General features: G+C 41.8%; 2 protein-coding genes across 3 annotated transcripts in view; both read left to right on the top strand.

Annotated features, from left to right (window-relative positions):
• The window catches only part of LOC140370580 (uncharacterized), a 153,691-nt gene that overhangs the window by 43,198 nt on the left and 84,611 nt on the right, over positions 1-25,882 (top strand). The window lies entirely within an intron of this gene.
• sobpb (sine oculis binding protein homolog (Drosophila) b) overlaps positions 3,110-25,882 on the top strand; it is a 38,445-nt gene continuing 15,672 nt past the window's right edge. The window contains exons 1-5 of the mRNA XM_072457088.1: positions 3,110-3,474; positions 16,407-16,536; positions 18,609-18,791; positions 20,418-20,569; positions 24,315-24,410. Coding sequence (XP_072313189.1) covers positions 3,382-3,474; positions 16,407-16,536; positions 18,609-18,791; positions 20,418-20,569; positions 24,315-24,410 — 654 coding nt within the window. The 5' untranslated portion in view covers positions 3,110-3,381. The remainder of the gene's footprint in view (positions 3,475-16,406; positions 16,537-18,608; positions 18,792-20,417; positions 20,570-24,314; positions 24,411-25,882) is intronic.

Here is a 25,882-nt window from a genome sequence, read left to right as displayed (position 1 = left end):
GCACTCTTTTGAAAGCTTCTTCAGGGAGTATGCTGGTTAATTTCTCCTGTAAAGTTCCTGTTCTGCCTTTCAATTTATCAATTCTGACGTTGTTTTCCTGGATCCTTTCACTGAGCATCTGCATAAGGCTCCTTCTCCAAATCTTCTCTGCTCTGTGTCCTCTGACCGGTGATTTGATCTGCAGGCTCTTCGGGATCATGTTGTTCTGTCTGCATCTAAGATTGAACCTCAAGTGATTCCTGTTGTCTGCTAGTTTCCTGGCTACAGATTCGAGTTCCCGAACTAAATCCAAGGTTTTTGGCACCAAAATTCTTGGAAATGTCGGTGTAATCCCTCATTCGTCCAGGCGTGTTCCATAATAGAAAAAGCTTCAGCTGTAGTCATCTGGACTCAGTTTGAAAAAATAGACGTTTCGACTCTCATCCAAGAGTCATTGTCAATAACAGAATTTAGGTCGAGAACTCCGATATTAATACTGTTCTGTGGTAAGACCCGCCCATTGGGAGGAGCCTTCCTGAAGTAGAAAGAGTTGTTTGTTTCAACAGAAACTCCCCCTTGTATCTACCGAGCTAGCCTATTCAGAATCTTAATGGGCTATTAGAAACCTCTTTGTCTTTGTGAGACCCTGGCTCAACCACCCTGAGTACCTGATTAGCATCTGAATGTCCTTTACCTTTCCAGGGGTTCAGAATCCCATTATAAATAACAGGAAGATGAAACCTAAGCCCTCCATTTCTGTTTAAAGAAGGTCTTTCTTTTTTAACAAAAATAGCTTCCTTGACTCCTCTTTCAAACCATCTTTTCTCCCTGCTTAAAACCTTCACCTCACCGTCTTCAAACGAGTGATTAGAGGCTTCAAGATGGAGATGCACGGCGCTCTGAGGTCCTGAACTAGTATTTCTTCTGTGCTGATAAAGCCTCTTGTGTAGAGGCTGTTTCGTCTCACCTATGTAACGTTCTTTACAACTTTCTTCACTGCATTGGATCGAATAAACTACATTGCTCTGTTTTTGAGTCGGCAACTTGTCCTTTGGGTGAACCAGTTTTTGTCTTAAAGTGTTTCCTGGTTTAAAATAAACAGGGACTTCGTGTTGTCTAAAAATTCTCTGCAGTTTTTCCGACAGGCCAGACACATAAGGGATAGAAACACCCTTCCTTCTCTGTTCAGTTTCCCTTTTGTCCTGCTTCTTGGTTCTCTTCACTCTGTTGAGAGCCCAAGCGGGGTAACCACAGGCTGAGAGGGCATTTCGGACATGTTTTTCCTCTTTCTTCTTGCCCTCTGAGCTGGTGGGCACACCTTGAGCTCTGTGTTGTAAGGTTCTGATCACCCCCAGCTTGTGCTGTAGTGGGTGGTTGGAACCAAAGAGCAGATACTGGTCCGTGTGTGTAGGTTTCCTATATACTTCTATTTGGAGTTTCCCGTCCTCTCCTCTGATCGTGGAACAATCAAGAAAGGCCAAGCGATTCTCCTTAGCGTCTTCTCTTGTAAACCTAATATGTGGGTCCACCGCATTGATGTGATCAGAGAAGGTTTCCAGCTCTTGTTTCTTGATTGTTACAAAAGTATCATCGACATAGCGGAGCCACAGTTTTGGGGCTATGCCTGAGAATGAGGACAGTGCCTTCTTCTCAAAGTGCTCCATGTACAGGTTGGCCACTATGGGAGAGACGGGCGAGCCCATGGCACAGCCATGAATCTGTCTGTAAAATTGTCCCCGGAATTGAAAGTAAGTGGTGTTCAGACAGATGTCCAACAGTCTGGGCATTCTTATCTTTCAGAACTGCATTTCTTATTCTTATCTTTCAGAACTGCACCCTCACGGCCCCTGCGCTCCTCCAGCAGCTCCTATTTATTCCCAAAGTCATGCAGGACACACACTCACGAGAGGGGTCTTTCAAGTCCTCGTCTATGGAACCAGAGGAACTCAGGGCCAAAGAGAATGTTCAGGTTATAAAGAACAGGCTCAAGACCCATCATTTTAGCTTGGCTTTTAATTCATGTTTATTCATTTTAGCCTATATAGTTCTTGATTATTATTTCCTCATTTTATTTCTATTCATTTTACTATTTTTAGATTCCATATTTATTCCAGCCTACATTGTGATATGTTTGATTCATATTAGTTTTACTTATTTAATTTAATTTATATTATCACCATTGTTGGTATCTTATTATTATTGCAATATAATAGTTAAAAAGTTACCAAGAAATAACTTATCATCCTCAAGTACAATGATCTGATGTAAATGTTTAAAGAAAGCAAACAGGACGTTAATTATGTTGTGTTATTAATGAGAGATGGGGATTGGATTAAAAATGTTTTGTTCTTCTCACTCATTTTCGGGCAAATGGAAAAATAACCTCGCACAATCAAATACATGCCTTTTCTTTGTTTCTGTATTCTTTTTGTCGTTGTTATTGTATCACCCGTCTACAAGTATGCAATTCATGTTCCATTGTCTTTGAAATTACTTGCCTAAGGCTGCTGGGGCCTGTCTCGTTGGTGGAGGTCCTAAGCCTCATCTCTCCTGTGTCTGTGTCCTGTGGCTGTGGGTGACTCTCTGCTCCTGGAGCCTACGTCTCCCCTGATGGTTCTTTCTGAGATGGTTCATGTGTACTCGGCCTCATGCGCAATTTTTTAGGGTGTGAGTGTGCGGGTGATAATGTTGTGTAAATTTAGTTTAGTTTTATTTTTTTATTTAGGGACAGTGCAAAAAATACATAAACCTTAACAGGAGAAATGCATTAAACCTTTTGTATTGTTGTATTGTAAGTGCTAATTTCAGTCAACCAATCAAATTGTTTGAAATGTAGGGTCAAGTAAGAATGCATGTTTTTCAAATGATTCTTGGAACCATCAAGTCTTGTAATTGAATGAATGAAAATGTAATGCCACATCATGGAACATCACTAACAAAGCAATTAAGCTAAATTTCCATGGAAACCCTCAATATTTTATATGTTGTAGATAAACACCAGCCATTTTTCTATTATTATTTTTCTCGCCCAGGCCCAACATCAGTAACGAGCTGAGGGTTATTCCAGGGCTTGTACTTTGAAGGTCTGTGAGGAAGTAGTGCGCTCCCTCCCTCAGCTCCTCAGAGTACGCACAGGCGGAGGGCAGTGTAGAGCATCCAGAGTCTGAGCCCGCAGCATGTTCTCTGGAGCTGCGCACAGAGCACTGTCCGCCCGCGGAGGAGGAGGGACGAGCGGCCGCTGAGGAGCATGACAGCCGCCACCCCGGTGACAGCTCCCACACTGGCCAAACCACTGCTTAGTATTCTACTCACAGGCCAACTACTATTACTTCACCAAGAACTACGGCTGCAAGGGCCCGCGAGACTTTGATCCGAACTGGGTCTGGACTTCAGAACGGGACTATGCCCGAGATGGAGAAAGGCAGACCCTCGGAAAACAAACGCAGCAGGAAGCCCGCGCACCCGGTCAAGAGGGAGCTCAACCAGGAGATGAAGGTAGGTCTGCGTTAATCAAACTTCTCCTTGTGTCCCTGAAGAAACGCGCTCTTCAGGGGTCAGAGAGCAAGTGCGCACGAATCAAAGCATGGAGCTGTCAGGTAACTTCCATGACTTAAATGAACCTTGTGTCCCAGAGGCAGTGATACAACATGAGAGATACAAGGAGAGGCTCGTGTGACAGTTGTTGCTGGATCTAAAAAGCGTGGGATAGTGCTGAAATGTCAGGGGAGGCTCCCAGATGGTGTCCTTTAAAGTCCCACCAGCTGTGCCCCCCCCCCCCCCCCCCCCCCCCCCCCCCGCGCGCCTCCGTTACACTGCCCCGTGCGTAAAAAAGGTAACGGTTATTTTACAAACTCTAATTATGTTGGTGAAAGTTCTGCGCGTGAAGTTGTGTTTGTAAGTTGTGTTTGTTAGTTTGGAGATCTCAGGAGCAGACGCAGCTCGCGCCCTCCCTCCGCGGTGCCTTGGAGACGGAGCGCGGGTGTAGTCTTTTGTTTGGGTTCGGACTGCGGCTATTTGAGACGGCTGGCTACGGTGTGGAACAGGATACTCCAGGAGCCTTCAAGCCCGGGCTGAAAATCTAAAACGACACGCATTTTTTTTTTTTTATAGAAGAAACGCATCCTCCTCTCCGGACAGGAAATGTGGAGTTTGTCTGCGAGTAATAGAAGTTGTAGGTCTATTTAATATCAGTCGTTGCTGCGGGATAATATTGTTATAGCAGGAGTGAGGAGGGAGTAAAAATACAAAAATATTAGGGGCCCCAATTTCCGTCTGCAGAATTTTAGACCTGATTTCAGATTTGCTGGAATGAAATGAAGCAGTTATTATTTTGTTTGTATTTTTAGTGTGTTGCAATATCACCAAAAGTGGTTTTAGTTTCTTACTAACGCAACATAACGTCCCGTAACTGAGAATACCCACTTCTAAATGTTCTAAAATGCTCTTCAAATGTGTTTTTTTTTAAATCTGCAAAATCTGTGAGAGCGGAAATATGAACTCTCGGTGTGCGTGGTTTGGTCTCCGCGCTGATGTCCAGGGAGGTGTTCTGTTACAGCTTCACTAATTTGAATCCAAACATGTGAAATGGGAGTCCTGGTCCAGTCCTGGCGCTGTGGACTGGAAGAGGGATTCTGGTTTGGCATTGTCACTCTCTTTAAGCAGATGTTTATGGAAGAAACAGAAACAACTTTGTGGGAAGTGAAGTGACTGACGCGAAGGAGACTGGATACTGAGGAAGAGGCATAGTATGAACAGCTACTCAAATACACTACTGCTTTTCATAGATGAATTTCCCTTGGACACAAATAGCATGTGTTATAGCAGCTGTATAGTGGTACTCATACTACTTAGCGCAATAACTTTGCACACAGTATTTATACATTACTCTAAAATGTGTGCTGAACTTGTACTTGAGCTTTAATTATTTGAAAAGAATCATAAAGCTTAAATCACAGTGTTTTATAAAATGCCACATTTGATTTTGTATTTACTTCTCCATCTTAAGTGTCTATTGTATTATATTACATCAACTTTTTTGCCAAAAACTAGACTTTTTTTTTTTTAATTGCATTGAGAGTGGGTTTGGATCTTACTTTGACCCTCTTCCAGCTGGAAAAAAACAAAAGAAAGAAATAACTTCTTTGCTGTTTCAGGTGATCTCAAACCCTAAATATGAGTAATTTGAAGGCCAAAAAACTATGCAAATTACAGATACCTGTACATTTAACTTTTTCCTTTTCTTTTTCCTTTTGTATTTTGTTACTTTCCACCACTAGACACATAGAATTGCTGTGACATTTTTTTTTAAGTAACATTAGCAGTGACTTACATTAGAATGCCACATCACAGACCTGACTAGACTCAGCCTTCTGTAGCCACAGCTGCCCTGGCGCAGAGCAACACTGCCCCTCCGATCATCACCAGTCACTGACTCAGTAATCACACAGTGCATAGGTCAAGTGTCTTGCTCATGGACACAGTGACAGTTTGGCTGGATCTGGGTTAAGCTTTGTAAATCACTGCATCCCTAAACTGAGCCTCTGCTGCCCATGAGTAATAATACTTACTACTGAGTACACCAAGTACAACCTAAGGAAAAGTGTGGCTCTCAGAATACCACCAGATGGAACTGTTTCAGGTCTAATTTAGGGCTTTATTTAGGACTACACCAATGCAGTAGTTCTAAACAAAACCTTTCAATAAGGAGGACAAATATGTGGATAAAACAGACTCTAAATCAAACAAATAATTGAGCTGTGGTGGACCTTTCTGTACCAGAGGAACTGTACGTGTATTTACCACAGTCTGAGAAACACTGCTACAGACATGCTAAATACGTATGGTGCTTTAGTCCAGGTACTTTTACTTAAATGTATTTACATATAAGACAAAATCTAGTTTTTTGTCATGTATTGTTTTCATTCATAGTTTTTTTTAAGAAAATGTCCTTTGATGTTACATTTTCCCTCAAAAATTAATGGATGTAAGTTGATTAAATTAAATAATAAAATGTAAGGTGTTGATTGGACGTTGTTTCCACGTGGAACCGTAAACTGTAGTGTCTCACCTTAAAAAACAGCAAATATTATAAAAATGCAAGTAATTGATCCGACAGACCTAATAAAGGCTTGTGTTTCGTTGTTCTGTTTGGGGAAAGTTGCTCACGTCTCAAAGTATGGCACAACGGATCAGCTTGCAGGAGATCAGGTGTCATGGAAACACGAGAGGGTCACAGGAGCCGAGTGCTGCTCTGAACAGCTCTGATGAGAACACAAGCCAACCCGAGATTTTAACACGGTTTTTCAGAAAAAGTGCAGTAGAACTCACAGACCGTACGGCCAGAGGGACCTCAACGGATCGGATCGTGAACAGTGCCGCAAAAACGGTGCCGCTCGTAGTCGAGTGGATAGCACACATGCTGCGTTCTGTCTCGTGACAATTTACTGCATGTAATTCCCCAGTCTCATCCCCATTTCACACTACACTAGGCTGTCATTAAAGCCTACAGGGCAAAAAACAAAAAGAAAAAAACATAACTTTTACTGTATTTTTTGGACTATCGCTCTGTGGTATAAGTTGCACCAGCCAAAAAATGCATAATAGAGAAGAAAAAACATATATAAGTCGTTTTGGGGAAATGTATTTGATGAAATCCAGGACCAAGAACTGACATTTCATCTTGAAATGCAATTTTAAATAATAACAGATGAGAGAACATGGTGACTAGGTGTACGTATGCTAACGTAACACCTTCAGCTACATGACGCACAGACAACGAACTGTCGTAAGTGTCTGGTATGTTAACGTAACATATTAACAGTTATTCAGATAACTATAGCATAAAGAACATGCTAACAAGTTTACCAAAGCATCAGTATTACTCCAAATCACTAAATCCATTGAATTCTTCTTTCTTGGTGTCACTTCTAAACAACTCTGTAAACTCTGGAAGTAAACAAATGTGCTAATAATATCACATATAAATTGCTCCCGAGTATACGTCGCACTTTTCTATGAAATAAGACTTAAAGGTGGTATGGACGATTTTTTTCAGCAAATTTTGTATCATATTTCCTTGTGACGTGGATACATTATTTGTCCTGCCAAGTATCAATCATAAAACGCACCTACCCCTCACCTGCAGCCGCGTGCGGTTGGTCCCCACGTTTCCGCGTGCCTAAGCACATGGATCAATCATAATATAGTTCCCTCAGTGTACGGGGCAAAATGAAGACTGAGAAAGACAGTTCGAGCTGACGCAGAAGTGGACAGAAATCTACGGGAGACGAGAGATGCGATGCGCTCCGTTGCGCTAATAAACAAACGCACGTGTGTGTTGTATCAGTCCACACGGGGGAGTGCGCATGCGCACTTCCGCCTGCGTTCTCAAATCGCCGAAAAATCGTCCATACCGCCTTTAAGTGCGATTTATAGTCCAGAACATACGGTAGTTGCATTCAAACTTGTTGAATTAATATTGTTTACAAGCTTATGTAGAGATCTCCTATGCTGTTTTAAGTCCATAAATCATGTCCAGACTTTGCATTTCTGCCTCAAATCACGTTCATTACAACTGCGTGCTTACATTAGCATGGGCAAGCTAGCTTTTGTTTATTTCCCCATGGCAACTCCCTTTGCCAGTAGATGGTCTGCTATTCTGATGAGGGAACGCCTGAATGATAGAAAGTGTGGTTTACAATACATTATCTTAAGTTCTATAACATGTCAAAATCAAGATTCTCAAGAGCATGTTTAAAGGACAATAACAATACAATGCATGAATGATAATGTGTTCATAAAGACTGATTCAATCTAGAGCACCTTCCTTTTTCAGCATTTACACAGACATACATCCTTTTATCTGCAGCAACCTAACATTTCTTCAATGTCATTATTGTTCTCAAAGAGCTCAAATATTTCATTCATTAACTCTGAATGAAAATGTTTTGTCCTTTTAGATTGCAAAAGTTGGTTAGCAGCTAGCTAGCATTAGCCCTCTGTTTCCAAGGTTTCCCATTAGATCCCAGATCAAACTGGCGCATGACTGTTGCTGTGTCCTTAGGCAAGACACTTAACCCACCTTGCCTGATATGGATGTGTGTGAGGACATACAGAAACTAGAAAGACCAAGTGCCATTTAACACAAAACGTCCTCTTTCTTCCTTCAAAGTCTAAACTCTGCTCCAAACCACATGCTTTTACGGACAGTGGATTGGCTCTTGATGTTGATAAAAAAATATATTAATTGCCCAGCCCAACGATTACGATGATCAAAATACAATTACAATTATTTACATTTCAATCATGATTATTCTGATTAAGCATTGCAGCCATATCGCCATCTCGTTTAAACAGGTGAGTTTGACACATTCATCTTTAGCTTGTCAGAGCTCACAGGAAGTCCCGCCCCAAACTGTAGTCACTCATCACAGTCTCATACATTTGTTTCAAACTTAGCCCCCCCTCTCCTCCCTGCTCCCTCAGCCCTGCTCCCTCTCAGCCCTGCTCCCTCTCAGCCCTGCTCCCTCTCAGCCCTGCTCCCTCTCAGCCCTGCTCCCTCTCCTCCCTGCTCCCTCTCAGCCCTGCTCCCTCTCAGCCCTGCTCCCTCTCCTCCCTGCTCCCTCTCCTCCCTGCTCCCGCTCAGCCCTGCTCCCTCTCCCACTCAGCCCTGCTCCCTCTCAGCCCTGCTCCCTCAGCCCTGCTCCCTCTCAGCCCTGCTCCCTCTCAGCCCTGCTCCCTCTCAGCCCTGCTCCCTCTCAGACCTGCTCCCTCTCAGCCCTGCTCCCTCAGCCCTGCTCCCTCAGCCCTGCTCCCTCAGCCCTGCTCCCTCAGCCCTGCTCCCTCTCAGCCCTGCTCCCTCTCAGCCCTGCTCCCTCTCCTCCCTGCTCCCTCTCCTCCCTGCTCCCTCTCCTCCCTGCTCCCGCTCAGCCCTGCTCCCTCTCCCACTCAGCCCTGCTCCCTCTCAGCCCTGCTCCCTCAGCCCTGCTCCCTCTCAGCCCTGCTCCCTCTCAGCCCTGCTCCCTCTCAGCCCTGCTCCCTCTCAGACCTGCTCCCTCTCAGCCCTGCTCCCTCAGCCCTGCTCCCTCAGCCCTGCTCCCTCAGCCCTGCTCCCTCTCAGCCCTGCTCCCTCTCAGCCCTGCTCCCTCAGCCCGTGGAGCAGCCCGACACTTGATCCACTGCTTTAATCACACTGGGGCAAATTTAGCCATACAATGGTCTGTTCACCTACTCACTAGCCCAGGCGGTGGTGGTGGAGCGGTGATCCAACCAGACCCGAGCAGGCCCGCACGGGTCAGGTTCCATGGAGAGGCCCTGAGCGCAGCAGCAGAGGTGGAGAACGTGCTAAAGTTCCATGGATATTAAACACTCAATAACTCTGAGACTAATATTTTGTCGAATGTCATTCAAGAACATTTGATCTGTTAAAGCTGCACTATGTAACTGTTTGTGGTGGCGGGTCCACCATCTTATCTACCTGGAGATTATATTGCTTTACCCGGATTTTTCCAGTGTATGGAATCAAAGTTATATTGTATAGAATTGCAGGCGTTTTGTGCTGCCTGGTGGACGAGTGGTTAAGGCACAGCACGTATGCCAGGCTCCAAGTGCAGTCGGCCGCAATGTCATGAGTTTGACAATTTTCTGCATGTCCTCCCCTCTCTCTCATCCCCATTTCACGCTGTCGTTTAGGGTTGTGTTCAAAATATCGATACGGCAATATAACGTCACGGACTCCATAACGATACGCGTATCGATACTGAGTCACAGTATCGATATTTTAATTTATTTAAATGTATTGATTTTATTGTTATTATTTTTTTTATATTTTTGTGGCCCGTAGGCTTTACACGAGGTGGAATAGTACTTTTGATCTGCTGTTTGTGCTGTGCTCGTCTGGGCCGAGGTGAGAAGGAGCTGTGGACCTGATCAGACCCAGATCTGTGCAGAAGATGCTGCTGCAGCATGTTCAGATCATGAAACATGCAATACTTTACTAGAATGTGTTCCTTATATTTCTATTTAGATCAGTTGGTTGGATGTATGAAGTTATTAGAGCAGAATGGATTTATAAATAAGTGCTTTGTGGATAAACATGACATTTCATACATTTTCTTATCTTATAGCCTATGGGACAAAAATCTTTACAAAAAATAATTGCAGGTGTTTTTTTAAGAACACCAGATCGGACTGACTGTCACTTGATCTGCAAAACCATGGACATGCAGATTTCAGCCAAAGAAACAGCACTGGTCGTGTTGCAGGCTCTGAGCGTTGACAATGTCATCCCTCTGAAAGAGCACCTTTAGTCAGTCGGTCTGGTCTGTGAGAGGAGTCAAAGAGTGCAACTCAATACCAGAGGCTATTAAACAACACACATACACCTGCCACCAGTAAAGACTAGCACCTGTTGTGCTGTATGTGCTATCAGTTTTCTAAATATTTGTAATTTGGACCCAATAATAGCATGCTTTACTGTTGTTTCCATCCATGTCTAACCATACAGTATGTCTTGTTTTTTTCCCCTTCAACATTATGGCCAGAGGACTACAGACGAAAAGTAGCCTTTAGGCTAATCCTGTTTTTTACTCTGTTTATTATGAGATTGCACTGCTCCCTATCAGATAATGTTATCTAGTTTCCATGGCGATAGATCCTTTTAATGCTTCACATTCCAGGCAAAGCAATAATGACACTATGGAGACACCAAGTGGTGGACCCTCCAGCAGCCTTTAAGGATATTGCAACCTTTCGTTATGAAATCAAAAATTAGAAATGTGGATGGAGAAACATGTAAACTGGAAATAAATACACAGAAACAGGGTAAACCCACTTCATTCTGGAACTGAACATGAAAACATCTTGTTAAAGTGCCTTTTGCAGAGGAGATTTTGTGTCGTTCCACAGATCCTGAGACAGCATCATCACCACCATCAGCAAAAGTCATAAATACATTGACTACACCAAAGCTAAATTATGTCCAACCCAAATCTAACAGATTTAATCCAGGAACTGTAACTGATTTTGATAAATTTGCTCCACTGGGCCATGTCATTCAACGCCTGCATCCTTCGAAGGCCACTCTGTGTAGCCTCCATGTGCCGGAACAGGACAGGCCTAGTCAACGGAGCCGCTGTGTCGCTCAGCAACTATATATATATATATATATATATATATATATATATATATATATATATATATATATATATATATATAACAGGCATATAAATAACAGGTACAAGCTACAGAAGGTATCCAGAATTATGTCAGCACTCGTGTTACTGTCTTTTGTAAATTATCTAATACAAATGTATCCAATCATTGTTATGTATTTCAACATATTAAGCATTCAGGGAATACGTATTTCCCGACATAATTATTTGATTGAAGTAAATATATGATTAAACATTATACAAAGTTTTTTTGAGATGAATACATGTTAAATGCATGTTATCTTACCTCCAAGCTACACTGGCCACATTTTTTGTTCCCATGGTTGTGAAAACGTAGTTTCATAGCTATAGTAATAATTTCATCATAATTCATCATAATTTCAAGTAAAAACATAATTAGTGTTTGTTGGCAATCTGTCCAAACACAAAAGTTTGAATGGACTTTTCACTGCGTTAGCTGAAGTTTACAAATCACAGCAGCTCCCACAGTTTTGGGAAGTTATGGCCTTATTTTATATAACACTTGCAAAGTTTGCTCAGATATGTCCGTCGTTCACGGACGATCTCCATGGAAACGTGGGCCACATTTGTTGATCGCATTTGTGGCTCTGTGAAATTAGACAGACTTGTCACAAAGGAAGTGACGTAACCGGCCTTCAAATGTAGCCTTCGGAGGATGCAGTCGTTGGATTAGGACACAGCTATGGGCCGCAAATACTGTAGAGGTAATTCCACAACTGTTACCTAGCAACCCTACTGTAAACAAGAGCCGAAATCCATATTAATTCCATAATAGTTATAATTTGATACATATTAATACCTGATAACTAATAATGATTGTTTTAATCATCTGTAAACACTAGGGTGCGGTCATGTGACATCACAACACCCCTTCAGCCAATAATATTTAATACAGACCAAAACATTGTTTTCAGATTCAATTTGATGATATTATACGGCCTATGTCACTCTATTGTAGATCAATTGTTTTTGGAAGAAATATTCAAATTCAGATTCATAGAAATCTCCACAAATATTTATTCTTCTCATTATTTGGGATCGGCTGCACAAACATTGCTTATGGCTATGGCACAATCATGTTTTGGGAGTTGAATGATGGCTATTGTGAATAAAACATTTAACTTTTGTTTATTTTTGCTGCACAGAGAGAAGACATTGAACTTTGTGCCAGTTTTTGTTTCATGTGGATAAGCCCAGTAGTTACAGAGATATGAACCATAAACTAGGTCAACCAATCTGCATCTGACAGTTAAACAGCAACTTCTACCATAGAACTCAGACCTGTTGTTGTTGTTGTTGTTGCTGTTGCTGTTGTTGTTGTTGTTGTTGTTGTTGTTGTTGTTGTTGTTGTTGTTGTTGCTTTTGATGGCGGCTGGCAGCCAACTGCAAAAGTGTATTTTCCGCCATCTACTTAAGACTTTATTGCGTGACTTTATTCTTTAGACTTTATTCTTTAGACTTTATTCTTTAGACTTTATTCTTTAGATTTACCTGCTCCAAGTCGAGTTTAATAATAATAATAATAATAATAACTTTTATTTATATAGCGCTTTTCAGTGACCCAAAGACGCTGAACATAATAAAAAAAGGGGGGGTATTTACAGACAGGGGGGGACAACACGTACAATACACATTAAAATACAGATAAAATGAACAAGACAGAAGAAGTAGAGAGAAAAAGATGGGGATGTAACAGGGGGTAGAAGAGTAGGCAATGGGGTAGAGGAGGCTAGGGGTAGGGGAGGTCATAGGCTTGGGTGAAGAGGTATGTTTTTAGGCGGGATTTGAATGTTGTGAGTGAGGGAGAGTGGCGGACAGGTTGGGGGAGGGAGTTCCAGAGTCGGGGTGCTGTTCGGGAGAATGCTCTGTCACCAAAAGTTTTGAGTCGGGATGTTGGTGCAGTCAGGGTGAGAGAGGAGGAGGATCGGAGAGCTTGGGAGGGGCGGTGGGGGATGAGGAGGTCAGACAGGTAGGGGGGGGCAAGGTGGTGAAGAGCTTTGAAGGTGAGGAGGAGTATTTTAAAGTTTATGCGCTGCTTGATGGGGAGCCAGTGGAGAGAGCGGAGAACGGGAGTGATGTGATCACGGGACCGGGTGTGGGTGAGGAGGCGGGCAGCGGAGTTTTGGACCATTTGGAGTCTGTGGAGGGAATGGGAGGAGATGCCAGTGAGGAGGGAGTTGCAGTGGTCGAGGCGGGAGGAGATGAAGGCATGGATGAGGGATTCAGCAGCGGGGAGGGTGAGGCAGTGTCAGATTTTGGCGATGCGGCGGAGGTGGAAGTATGAGGTCTTGACGATGTGGCTGACATGGGGAGTGAAGCAGAGGGTGGGGTCCATGATGACACCGAGATTGCGTAGCAGGGTAGAGGGGGTGATGGTCGAGGTGTCGATGCTGAGTGAAAAGGGACCAGTTTTATTGAGAGTGGATTTGGTGCCAATGAGGAGGAGCTCTGTTTTGTCACTGTTCAGTTTGAGGAAGTTGAGAGTGAGCCATGATTTTATTGTAGAGATGCAGGTTTCGATGTGGCTGAGGGGAGGGTTTTGGGTGGATTTGGTGGTGAGGTATATCTGGGTGTCGTCAGCGTAGCAGTGAAAGTCCAGGTTGAGTTGGCGGAGGATGTGACCAAGGGGGAAGATGTAGCAGATGAAGAGGAGGGGGCCGAGGACTGAGCCCTGGGGGACCCCTGCGTTACTGGGGAGAGGGTGGATGAGTGACCGGAGAGGGAAATGAACTCTTGCCTGTTGGTGAGGTAGGATGTGAGCCAGTCAAGTGCAGAGCCCTCAACACCCAGTTGGCGCAGCCTTTGTAGGAGGATGGAATGGTTTATAGTGTCAAAGGCTGCGCTGAGGTCTAGTAGTAACAGGATGTTGAGGGCCCCGGAGTCTGCAGAGGTGAGGAGATCGTTGAGTACTTTGACCAGGGCTGTTTCAGTGCTGTGAAGTGGGCGGAAGCCAGATTGGAGGGGTTCATAGAGGTTGTTTGACTGGAGGTGGGTGTGAAGTTGGGCGGCGACGATGCGTTCCAGCGTTTTTGAGAGGAACGGCAGGTTGGAGATGGGGCGGTAGTTGGATAGGTTGGCGGAGTCTAGGGTGGGTTTTTTGAGGATGGGGGTGATGGAGGCCAGTTTGTAGATGGAAGGAACATGGCCGAGGGATAAAGACTGGTTGAAGAGGGTGGTGAGATGGGGGATGAGAGCAGGGAGGCAGGCCTTGGTTAGAGTCGTTGGGAGGGGGTCGAGAGAGCAGGTGGTGGTTTTGGAAGCGGTGATGAGGTCTATGATATGAGAGTTTAAACGTTGGAGTTTTAGAATGTTGTGATGTCACGTGAACACATCCTATTGGTCGTGCTCAGTTTCTTGAATGTGATGATGTGACCAGATTTCCCTATTGATTATATTTTACTTTGCCAGAACATATCCAAAAGGTAAATTCACAAATGTTTAACCTAATGGTTTCTAAAAGTGATGAGATAGATCCATTAACAAAAATATACATTTTTAAACAATATAAATTTTAGCTGTCCCCTATCTATATTAAATATTATTGGACCCAACAATTGTCCCTGAATTAATGATGTAGAATGTAATTTATTGATAACACAGACAGTGGAATTCTGTTTAAGAACTCTGCTACTTCCTGTATTTTCCCTTCACAAGCTGTCACTAGACTGGTGTAAAACTCTTATAGATATTTAGCACACGTTCTGTCCCACCAAACAAAATCATACTGATAAAAACATGAGAACCTGTCTTGTGCCTTAACGCTCTACAATATGTAAATCAAACATTTGTTCCTGAAAGTGAGGTGTGCATCTTATCTCCACCCTCCACTGCTGCCGTGTGTTGGGTTTGACATTGTTAGTGTGTGTGTGTGTGTGTGTGTGTTGGGGTAACCTGATCCCCGGTGCAGCTGAAACCTTAGTGTGACACTGGACACCACGCAGAGGCCGAGCTAAGCTAACAGGCTTCTCGGAAATGCCCCGCTCCAAACAGGCGGCTCCTGTGTCCACTCTCTCCACTTCTCTCTTCTCTTACACACATTCAAAACTGAACGCTTTGCTCTCATATGTTGGAAATATTGTCTTGTTTTTGATGGTTTCTGGGCCTTGATCACAGAAAGTCAAGCAAAAACAATGGAACTTTTATGCCAAACTGTGGTGCGAGGCCCATCCCGGGTCTGCAGGGGCCAGAGAGCAGAGTCGCAAGGTCTAATTTTCTGTTCTAATTGAGAAAAGAAAAGTTATGATTCCTTTATTCACACTGTCTCATCAACATTCATATTTCCATTTATATTGTAATTATTTTAGCAAGAAGTATATAGTACATTATATGGAGGTGAAATCTGAATTTTCTGTTTTTTAAATATTTTTATTTTACTTTTTTTTACGGTGAGACACTGCTAGAAAACAGCTTAAATTTAGAGATTTTACAAGTTTTTCATGATGTTAAGTTTTCATGTGCAAACAAGGCATTTAATGTGTAAAAATCACCAAAATTGCACATAATATGTCGAAATCTTGTTAAGGACAAGATTGTACAGTTCGGTGTGTGTAGATGCTACTTATAAGGCATGATTTTTATGGCCCAATGGGAGAAAATTTTAAGTTACAATGTCCCATATAAATCTATCGGTGGAAGTTGATCAAATTAAATTATAAACCCATTTAGGTGGTGATATGACAATGTTGTTAAAGAGAATAAATCTATTTGACTATGATCATAAACCTATCACATTTACCGCATCTATTGGTTCTGAAGTTGTGGTATGGGGCCCAGATGTGGTAAATGGGTGCTATCCAGCTTTTCTCCCAGATGAGCATGCATACTGCCTCTAGTGGCTGAATGATGAGAGTGCATGGCCGTAGTTAGTACTGTCTAACTGACCATAGGGCTCTTAGAGGACAGATGAATGTTAATAGGTCAGATGAGTCCAGAAAGCAGAGCCTTGACCACTCGTGGAAACAGGATTCTAACCCTCTGTCTGAAGGTTAGCAACACTGCTCTCTGCACATGCAAGGCCCAAGCAGATGAAAACATGCACAAAAGATTTAACATTAAACTGTGTCATTTATCTTATTCGATAATCTATATGTAATAGTCTACTCAGCGTTTTAGTTCTCATCATGACCATATACTTTTTATAATTCTTTAAAAAAAAATACAAGTCAAGTCGAGTAAATGTCTGTGATAAACATTTTTATAAGAATTACAGAATCGTTTTTGTTTTCCATTCTCCAGACGTTTGCAGAGAGCACCATGAACGAGCTGCTGGGCTGGTACGGCTACGACAAAGTGGAGCTGCGAGAGTCCGAGGCCAACGAGATCCGGAACTACCGCGAGAGAAGGCAACATGTGTCTGTGCTAAAAGGTACCACCATATATACAGTCACCATATATACAGTCACTATGTACAGTATGTGTCTGTGCTAAAAGGTACCACCATATATACAGTCACTATGTACAGCATGTGTCTGTGCTAAAAGGTACCACCATATATACAGTCACTATGTACAGCATGTGTCTGTGCTAAAAGGTACCACCATATATACAGTCACTATGTACAGCATGTGTCTGTGCTAAAAGGTACCACCATATATACAGTCACTATGTACAGCATGTGTCTGTGCTAAAAGGTACCACCATATATACAGTCACTATGTACAGCATGTGTCTGTGCTAAAAGGTACCACCATATATACAGTCACTATGTACAGCATGTGTCTGTGCTAAAAGGTACCACCATATATACAGTCACTATGTACAGCATGTGTCTGTGCTAAAAGGTACCACCATATATACAGTCACTATGTACAGCATGTGTCTGTGCTAAAAGGTACCACCATATATACAGTCACTATGTACAGCATGTGTCTGTGCTAAAAGGTACCACCATATATACAGTCACTATGTACAGCATGTGTCTGTGCTAAAAGGTACCACCATATATACAGTCACTATGTACAGCATGTGTCTGTGCTAAAAGGTACCACCATATATACAGTCACTATGTACAGCATGTGTCTGTGCTAAAAGGTACCACCATATATACAGTCACTATGTACAGCATGTGTCTGTGCTAAAAGGTACCACCATATATACAGTCACTATGTACAGCATGTGTCTGTGCTAAAAGGTACCACCATATATACAGTCACTATGTACAGCATGTGTCTGTGCTAAAAGGTACCACCATATATACAGTCACTATGTACAGCATGTGTCTGTGCTAAAAGGTACCACCATATATACAGTCACTATGTACAGCATGTGTCTGTGCTAAAAGGTACCACCATATATACCAGGGGTGGGCAAACTACGGCCCGCGGGCCACATACGGCCCGTTTGTTTTTATAATCCAGCCCGCCAAACATGCAAAGTAATATAAAAATTAATGAAAATAATATTTATTTATTTGTTATTTTTTTGCCCTTAGGCATCTCTCTGCACTTGTATCCTTAATAAATATGACGTGAAATGAATTAAATAATAGATTCAATAGCCTATATTTGACGAAAGAGTGATATTTTATTTGATATTTCATTAAAAGCAGGACCGTAGTTGTGGTGACATGAGGACATGTAGGAGACAGGTATGAAGGACGATCGGGTTAGGAGCAGACTGTGACTCACTGCACTAGTTTGCCTGTAGACTGCTCACATTTCACTTAAATACAGACTCCTTTTGTTTTTGTAATAATATTCCTCAGTTTAAGCCACACCAGTTACGCTATTAGCTCCAACTATCATGGATATGTTCTTCCTCATATCATACACAAGTATCAGTGTACTGTATATTCAGGTTAAAGGTGAATTTACAGTTAGAATGTCAGATCATGTGTGCCGTCTGAAGGAAACATTTTGCCAGGCTGCGCCAACTGCCTTTGGTCTCTTTCAACCGCCACCAATAGAAGACACACCACGTACACACACAGGAGAGGCAAGGTCCACTACAACTACTTATGTTTGAATGTTTTTACTGTATAACTGTCTTATGATCAGTTATACAATTCCTGTTACAAAGTTATAAAGTTCTTCCAATTACCCTATACTTTGAAATTACATTTTTTTATGTGACCCAATGTGGAAATGTGCCTGTGGTTTCACCAGTTAAAAACACCAAATTAGACATTATGACATTTTTTTTTTTAATTTGTCCAGATTTTTGTCCAGACTACTTTTCATGTTTGTCCCAATGTCCCATGTGTTAAGTGAACTGACCAAGCCACACTGTTCAACATAGGTTTAAATCCAAATCATAGTGGATGTTTCACTGAAGGAGCAGCTTTGACTGGCAGATCTTAAAGATGTGTCCTTGGGCAAGACACTTAACGCACCTTTAGAGTGTCTGACAATATCAAAAGCTTTTCTACCTGGGAATGTTTTCAAGTGTTTTAATTACTCCAATCCCTGACCTATGGTCCCTGTCCCTCTTGTGTTTCAGAAAACTCCTTGCCAAAATCCAAAGAGTCTAAAGTGTGTGTCTCGTCCGTGCTGTCCATGAAGCCAGCGGAGGTGTCCAGTGTCCCCGCGTCCTCTCCGTCCTCCTCCACCAGCTCCACCCTCAGCATCCCCAAAGAGCTCAAGAGCGCCCCCGTCATCGTGCCGCTCATAAAGCCCTCTGCAGGTACCGGGACACACATAGGTTTGATGCATTTGTTTTAGGATCTTTTCGAAAGCTAAATCAAAAATGTCAATGCATGTGATTTCATGGTGGAATTTTGATCATAATTTTCTGTTATGCTGCTTTGTACAGTATGTGCCTCTTTTATTAAAGCAGTTGCTCACATGCAAAACAGATATATCTCACACATAGTTTTTGCTTCCATGTGTAATACGCAAAATGATGTGTTTCCACCAATATGCTCCAAATTTGAGCCAACGAAAATGAAAATAAAGCTGTTAAGTTGGTGGTGCCAGATTTCATCTCACGAGAGCTAAAACTCTGATAATATAGTACAATGAAGGTATGAGCACAGGATAACTGCGCAATTTGTGCACCAATAGGACATTTGGTAGTGATTTTGTGATGTTTTAAAGACTCACTTTCAAAGATAAAAAATGTCCATGTTGTTTTCACAGCAGTGGTAATGAAATATGTACCTGCAGCACTTTGGCCCTGACTCCCACAGACATGTATTTCACTGAGGTGGAGCGTTCCATAGCAGCTCTCCATCAGATTGGGCTTTCACGCGTCTGGGTAACGGTCTTAATGTCCTAAAACATAAGGATCCTGGATGAGGCGTAGTGTCTGCTCTGCTTCCATGCAACAGGTGTATTCGCTTTTGGGTGTATCAGTGTGATCCATCATCCTGCAAAAAAAAAAAAAAAATAAATCTTCAATTCACCAGCTCTGGTTAACCCCATCAGCCGCTCCTCCAGTTTAGCACCTTGATTGATAAATGAGTCTCTAAGTGTAAAATGTATTTATGATTCATGACGTTTTGCATTGTATTAACCATCCATTCAGGCAAATGATTTAATTAATCTGACCACTGCAAAACTAGGTGAGTAAAGTGTCCTGCTCAAGGACAAATTACGGCTTAACTCCTAAAATTCCTTTTGGGGCAGAGAATGAAATACAACCCTTAGAGGACATTTAATGTTAACTGGCTAAGGATGATATTTACTGTTTTTGGACTTCTGGAATCATCATCAAGTCACAGCTTACGCCTCTTTAACAAAATATTGTGAAATTGTTGTCAAAATCAAACTTGGAACTAACATTTATGTAAATAAACTTGGGACAAACTCCGGAACTAAATTTGGACTTGACATGGACTTATCCCGAACTAGAACAGGACCACACAAAGTCCACATCAGCACCAAACAGGAGCAAAGAACGCATCCTAAGTTATATTGGGTTATTATACATATGTTCAGAATATGTCTCACCTCGCAGTCCTTCATGTCCTCACTGGATACGGACTGTCCAGGACAAGTGTGTGTGCTGTCTCATACTAATAATAATAATAATAATAACTTTTATTTATATAGCGCTTTTCAGTGACCCAAAGACGCTGAACATAATAAAAAAGGGGGGGGTATTTACAGACAGGGGGGGACAACACGTACAGAACACATTAATATACAGATAAAATGAACAAGACAGAAGAAGTAGAGAGAAAAAGATGGGGATGTAACAGGGGGTAGAAGTGTAGGCAATGGGGTAGAGGTGGCTAGGGGTAGGGGAGGTCATAGTCATACTCTATGTCTCTGACCGTTTCTGTCCTCTGTGCCTCTCTGTCCACAGTGGAGGACACGCAGGCGGTCCAGATCGTGTGTGTGTGGTGTCAGAAGGAGGGCGTGAAGAGGTACTCGCTGTCTATGGGCTCAGAGCTCAAGAGTTTCTGCAGTGAGAAGTGTTTCGCCGCCTGCAGACGAGCGTACTTCAAACGCAACAAGGTCAGGATTGGACATTCTCATAATTACACTACATCTTGTCGGTTGGAACATGTCTAAAATTAATAGCAAAATTAAACTACTGCTGGTAGTAGTAAATAAACATTCTGTTATACTTGTGAATAATAATTCTGTCCAGCAAAGTCCAAACACAAAGAAGTACAGTCTGGCACAGGGTTAAATACCTTTGAGAATCTAAATCAGAAATATTTTTATTACAGGGGAACTTACTTTCATTACATACATGCAACTGACCAGCAGAAGAAAATAGAAGTTGGGTAAAATAAGAACGACTTTTTATTATAAGAAAACAATTAAATATCAGTGAATACAATAAAGCTGTTCCTCCCCCTAATATGAACAATACATTTACATTTTAACTTAGCTTATAAGATATCCCCTCACAACATATTTACATATTTACATGATCATGTACAGTTTTTTACAAGTGAACTGAATGTTGCACAATAACCTTATAGGAGGATTTTACAGCACTGTTTGATGGCGACACAGGAATCTTTCCTGCGTCTCTCAGCGTTGAGGGGGATTCATCAAAGAAACACATGTACACACAATGTACTCTATATTGCAGTTTTACATACCTCGATAATAATTGCGATATCATTTTTTGTATATCTCTATACAAGAGATGTTTTCATCAGCTAATAAACTGCTGTGATTGGACTAACACAAATGCTCAAAGCACAACCTGAGGAGGAGGTCAGAGTTTGTGGGGACACTTAGGCTCAGTTTCTGGCTAATGGACTTGGGGCTGGTCTGGACTCACTGATGTGGACCGGCAGAGCACCGGATGGGGCTGACTCGTCCTATTAAACTTTGTTTAAAGGCCTGGTGACAGGCTGCAGGCTCAGCTTTCACCCTTGTATTTATACTACAGACGCTTTATTCACACACAAAAAGAAGAGGCGCTAAAAGGCTAACAGATCAGGGACTCATGTTTCACTCCAAGGAAAAGCTAGAAAGGACCTAACAACTTGAGCAGAAAACCTGTCTGAAGCATGACTAAACATTGTACATGTCAGCTAACAAACTGCTCCCTAAATCGCAGTTACCACAGACAGCAGATGCCCTTCCTGACACAACCAGCCAACGGATGTCACTGGAGTGAGTGAAAAGGGTGAAGGGTCATGCTCAAGGACCCAACCGCAGTATAGATTTTAGGGTGAGAAGTGGACTGTTGACCCTCTTATTGAAGGGTGAATGTAACTGTCACCCCTAAGGTCCTACAAGTGTACATTATTCAAGTTCCTCCTACTACTACTTTATCAATTAATTGTGGTTTCTATGGTGTTTTTACTCAAATCAATACAGACAGATCAGATCAGGCAGTGGACCGTGAATATCACTGACAACATGTAAAAGACTGAAGTTTACCTTTATTAAAATTTAAAATCTAACATAACAACCAAATACAATTGTTTTATTTGCAGATTATTTAAGTTTGTGGTGTGGTTATTTTGATATGTATTAGGCTCCAAAATTAGCATTATCATTTAACCAAAAAAATACTGTATGTTTATATGTGTTGTGTATTCATTCATTTGTAATGTCTAAGTGTTGTCAGTGACGTCCACTGCCGGATCTGTCAGTATTTATTGATTTTAGATCTTTTAGAAGAGAATTGGATTTGAAGTGATCAGCGGCACTTTTGTTTCCAATAATTATCCGATGCTTAATATTTGTCTATAGAAAACTCCAGCAGAGGGCGCAAGGAAACCATCCGCTGGCTTATGCATTAGTGAAGCAATACTAAACATGGAGGTGCAATTTTGTGCACTATTGCCATTTTGACAAACATCAAACATCTCCATTAAATTATTCAAGCTTCACAATCCTAGTACCTCATCACCCCAGAGAGGAGGGCCCGGCCGTGGGGTGGGCTTGTCGGTTCCTGTTGGAGCAGCGAGGCCTGGGGCAGGGGTCCACTTTCAGCGCATTCCTTCCTCTCGGCCGCATCAGGTTTCCCATCTGAAGCCCACTTGAATGCTCTCTTATTCTCTTCTGCCAATCCACATGTCTTTCCTAGAACACTACTTCTGTCAAGGCAATGTGACAATGCATCAGATTTAGAAATATTGTACTTGTGGCCTAACACGCAGCTCCTGTTGCTCTTTGCTCGTTCTAAATGATAAATATTTGTGTCTATTTTGGCCTCGTGTTACTTAAGAGGATCAGATTTGGTTTAATGACCGCTGAATGTTTCCACTTTCCATTTAGGCTGCAAAAGGAAAGCAAATCCATCCGCAAGTGGTGTTTCTGATTTCAAGTGCTGATTAAATTCAGTTAATTTTAAACTTGGAAATATCAATATTACCTTTGAAGAGTGTTAATAACGAAATGGCAAACAGTTCAATATTCAGATTGAAACTAATTATTTTGTAGATTCATTTTTCTTTTTCAACCCACACATTATATCGCAGCACTTTGTAACGAAATCAGACTCCTGTGTGCAATCTACATCTTTAAGAGCATGTATTGTTCACAAACCAGGAGGTGAATTGAAATGCATTCTGGGATGAGAGCTGATTGGTTGCGCTGCTTCGCTGTCTGAAAAAGAGGCTGATGTGCACACGACCAACAGAGAATGTCCTGAAACAAACTCATTTTAAAGCAGTGTTGATATTCCGAATGTTGCGGTGACCCAGAAGATAATCCGATGAGATGTTTGGTTGTTCCTTGCCTCAGATTCAGATGTAGGCCATTTTGTGATGAGTATCTGTGTGTGAATCACAGGAGGATCTGATACTGTTGACTGTGCCCCTCAACCAGCGCGCTCACATTTCAGAAATATAATACTCAGGAGGCAGTACGCACACAGACCTGTTTATGGAAGATGATAGGTCTTCTCACATTTTAGACAAGTTCTAACCAGTCACCTCTGTTGCACCTACTCTGTGCTCTCTTTGTGTGTGTTCATTTCAGTGCAAACATGTTTTTTTATTTGAATTAGTTTATGACACTTTGGCTTTACCAGATTCAATTATTATTATGATACCATTGAAGGGATTGACAATAGCATTTTCTCCCCCTTAACATATAACAGTATGGATCCAATTATGTTATGTAACCTGGAAGTAACTACTTAACAAATTACGAATATAAGTTCAAACATTATGAGACGATCTGATCCAACAACAGCAAGTAAGTTGTCGCCGTTTTGATTTTGTTTTGAATTGTTGATTACTTTGGCAACAGTCCTACATTTACATCATCATATTAAACACATGGATGCCTGAGTTTGATCTTGAACACAGTTGTTTTTGTAGTAGTAATAGTAGTAAAGCATTTAATAAAACAAATATTCCTGAGATAATGGTCACACTGAAATGTTGCGTCAATATTCCAAAGTTTAATTTTCAGTCTATCGAATCTATCAATCTGTGTGCTACTTCTACTACTGCAGCTACAGCACTACACTACATAATTATACATACTATATCTTTTGTCACCTGCATTTCTCTGCCGCCCACAGCCTGCTACCTTTGCCTCACAACCAATCAACTGTCAAATCACAGCAGCAGAACCATCAGTCTCCTCAGTCTCTCCATCTTTCACCACCACCAGAGTCTAGGCCCAAGGAACATATTTCCCATAGTTCCACTCATGTCTACAATTCCAGAGTCTAAATGACAAAGCTTAACTGCATAGCTTATTTTGTACTCATTTGTGTTTGTTGTAGTCAGCCCTGATTGAATGCAATAGTTACTAAATGTTTCTTGTCGTTTAGGCCCGGGATGAGGACCTCCAGAGCGAGCGTTCCCCGCAGCCCTCCCACACCGAGGACTCGCCCAGACTGGTGCTGAAGATCAACAGCTCTGTGCGAGTAAGTCCTGACACCCCCTTCTCTCTACTGTCAATGTGCCTTTGTGTACTCATGTGTCTGCTAATGTAACGCTCTCACAGGCCTATCACTATAACACACAGATGACATTACATTCTGGAGCTCTAGGAGACACTTATACTTACACTTATACTGTGTTATACTTGAGAGACTTACACTTACAGAATGGGGGCATGTTCAAAGTTTGTTTTAAGCTGTGGAACTGAATCATCTTTGATTGTAAACAGACATAATTAATCAGCACTATTTGAAGCAAATTTGTCCTTGCCAAAGATTGACCCCACAACCTTTGCTCTACCAACAGAGCTACTCCCTTAAAGGTACCATATGTTTCTAAGACAGGTGCTAAATTCAGAGTACTACTTAAAATTCTGGCATGTTGCACCTTATGTACAATTACAAACTGCATATTATCAGTTGCACAAATCTGCTATGTAAATGACTCCCTGTGCCTCTGCTGTTGCTCCTCTGGGAGAATAGCCATATATGAGAAGTCATTATGATTAATGACGATGAAGATTTATTCTAGCACATTCATAGTTAGGACAACAACTTCATAAACATATATATAGCTTATATTTATTGTTTTAATTACACAGCACATACATGTTTTTTATGAGATATAATTCTTAGGATATAGAGAAAGACTTGTGTCTGTCTCTTTCAAACATTTAAACATTTTTTTTAGGGTATTTACAATTAAACTATCATGTCTAATCACTATTCATGTGTAGATCATGATTGTTATTTATTTTTCATAGTTAACCTCGCAATCCATCTATCTATATATCTATCTAACAAGCTTAATAATTATTGGTATTTCCATCAAGTGAAAAATGGATATGACATTTTTAATCATAAATAAATGCAGAGATAGGGGGTAAGTGTAAACAGACATTTTCTGAGCACTTAAGCCTCAAAGGCGGGACATTGCTTCCAATCAACGTGCCTGAGTTACTCCTCCCCATAGCACGACGCACCTCCTCTGCTCCCAATCAGCGCACAGTCTGCCCCATTTAAACACTCATGCAGTTGTGCAGTTGGCTCAGCCTCTTTCAGTCTGTGCTGTGACCCACTACCTCCCCTTCTCCTCCTCTGTATCCCTTACATCCTCCTCATCATCCTCTCTACCCTTGTCCTCATATCTACCACCACCAGACTCCAGGCCCTGGGGGATATAATTCTATTATGGCACGCCTTTAAACGCAATGTCTTCTTCCAAATAACCCATGGAATAAGCTTGCTAAATGCTTACTTCTTTTTTTTCCCTAGTGAGGAAACACCAGGCGCAGAGCAGGAAATCAATGCTGCAATTTTATTTTATTAAGTGGTTTGGGATCAATACGTCATTTTAGATCAATATAATATGATTTAAAATGCCCCAAATATAAAACAAACAGATCCATGGGTATCATACATTATAACTTTATAGCAGACAAAAGCATATTATGTCT

Source organism: Eucyclogobius newberryi, unplaced genomic scaffold, assembly GCF_026437365.1.
Source record: "Eucyclogobius newberryi isolate DKJ021-1_F unplaced genomic scaffold, fEucNew1.0.hap1 SCAF_1, whole genome shotgun sequence".
Taxonomy (NCBI): domain Eukaryota; kingdom Metazoa; phylum Chordata; class Actinopteri; order Gobiiformes; family Gobiidae; genus Eucyclogobius; species Eucyclogobius newberryi.
This window is presented reverse-complemented; position numbering and strand designations above follow the sequence as displayed.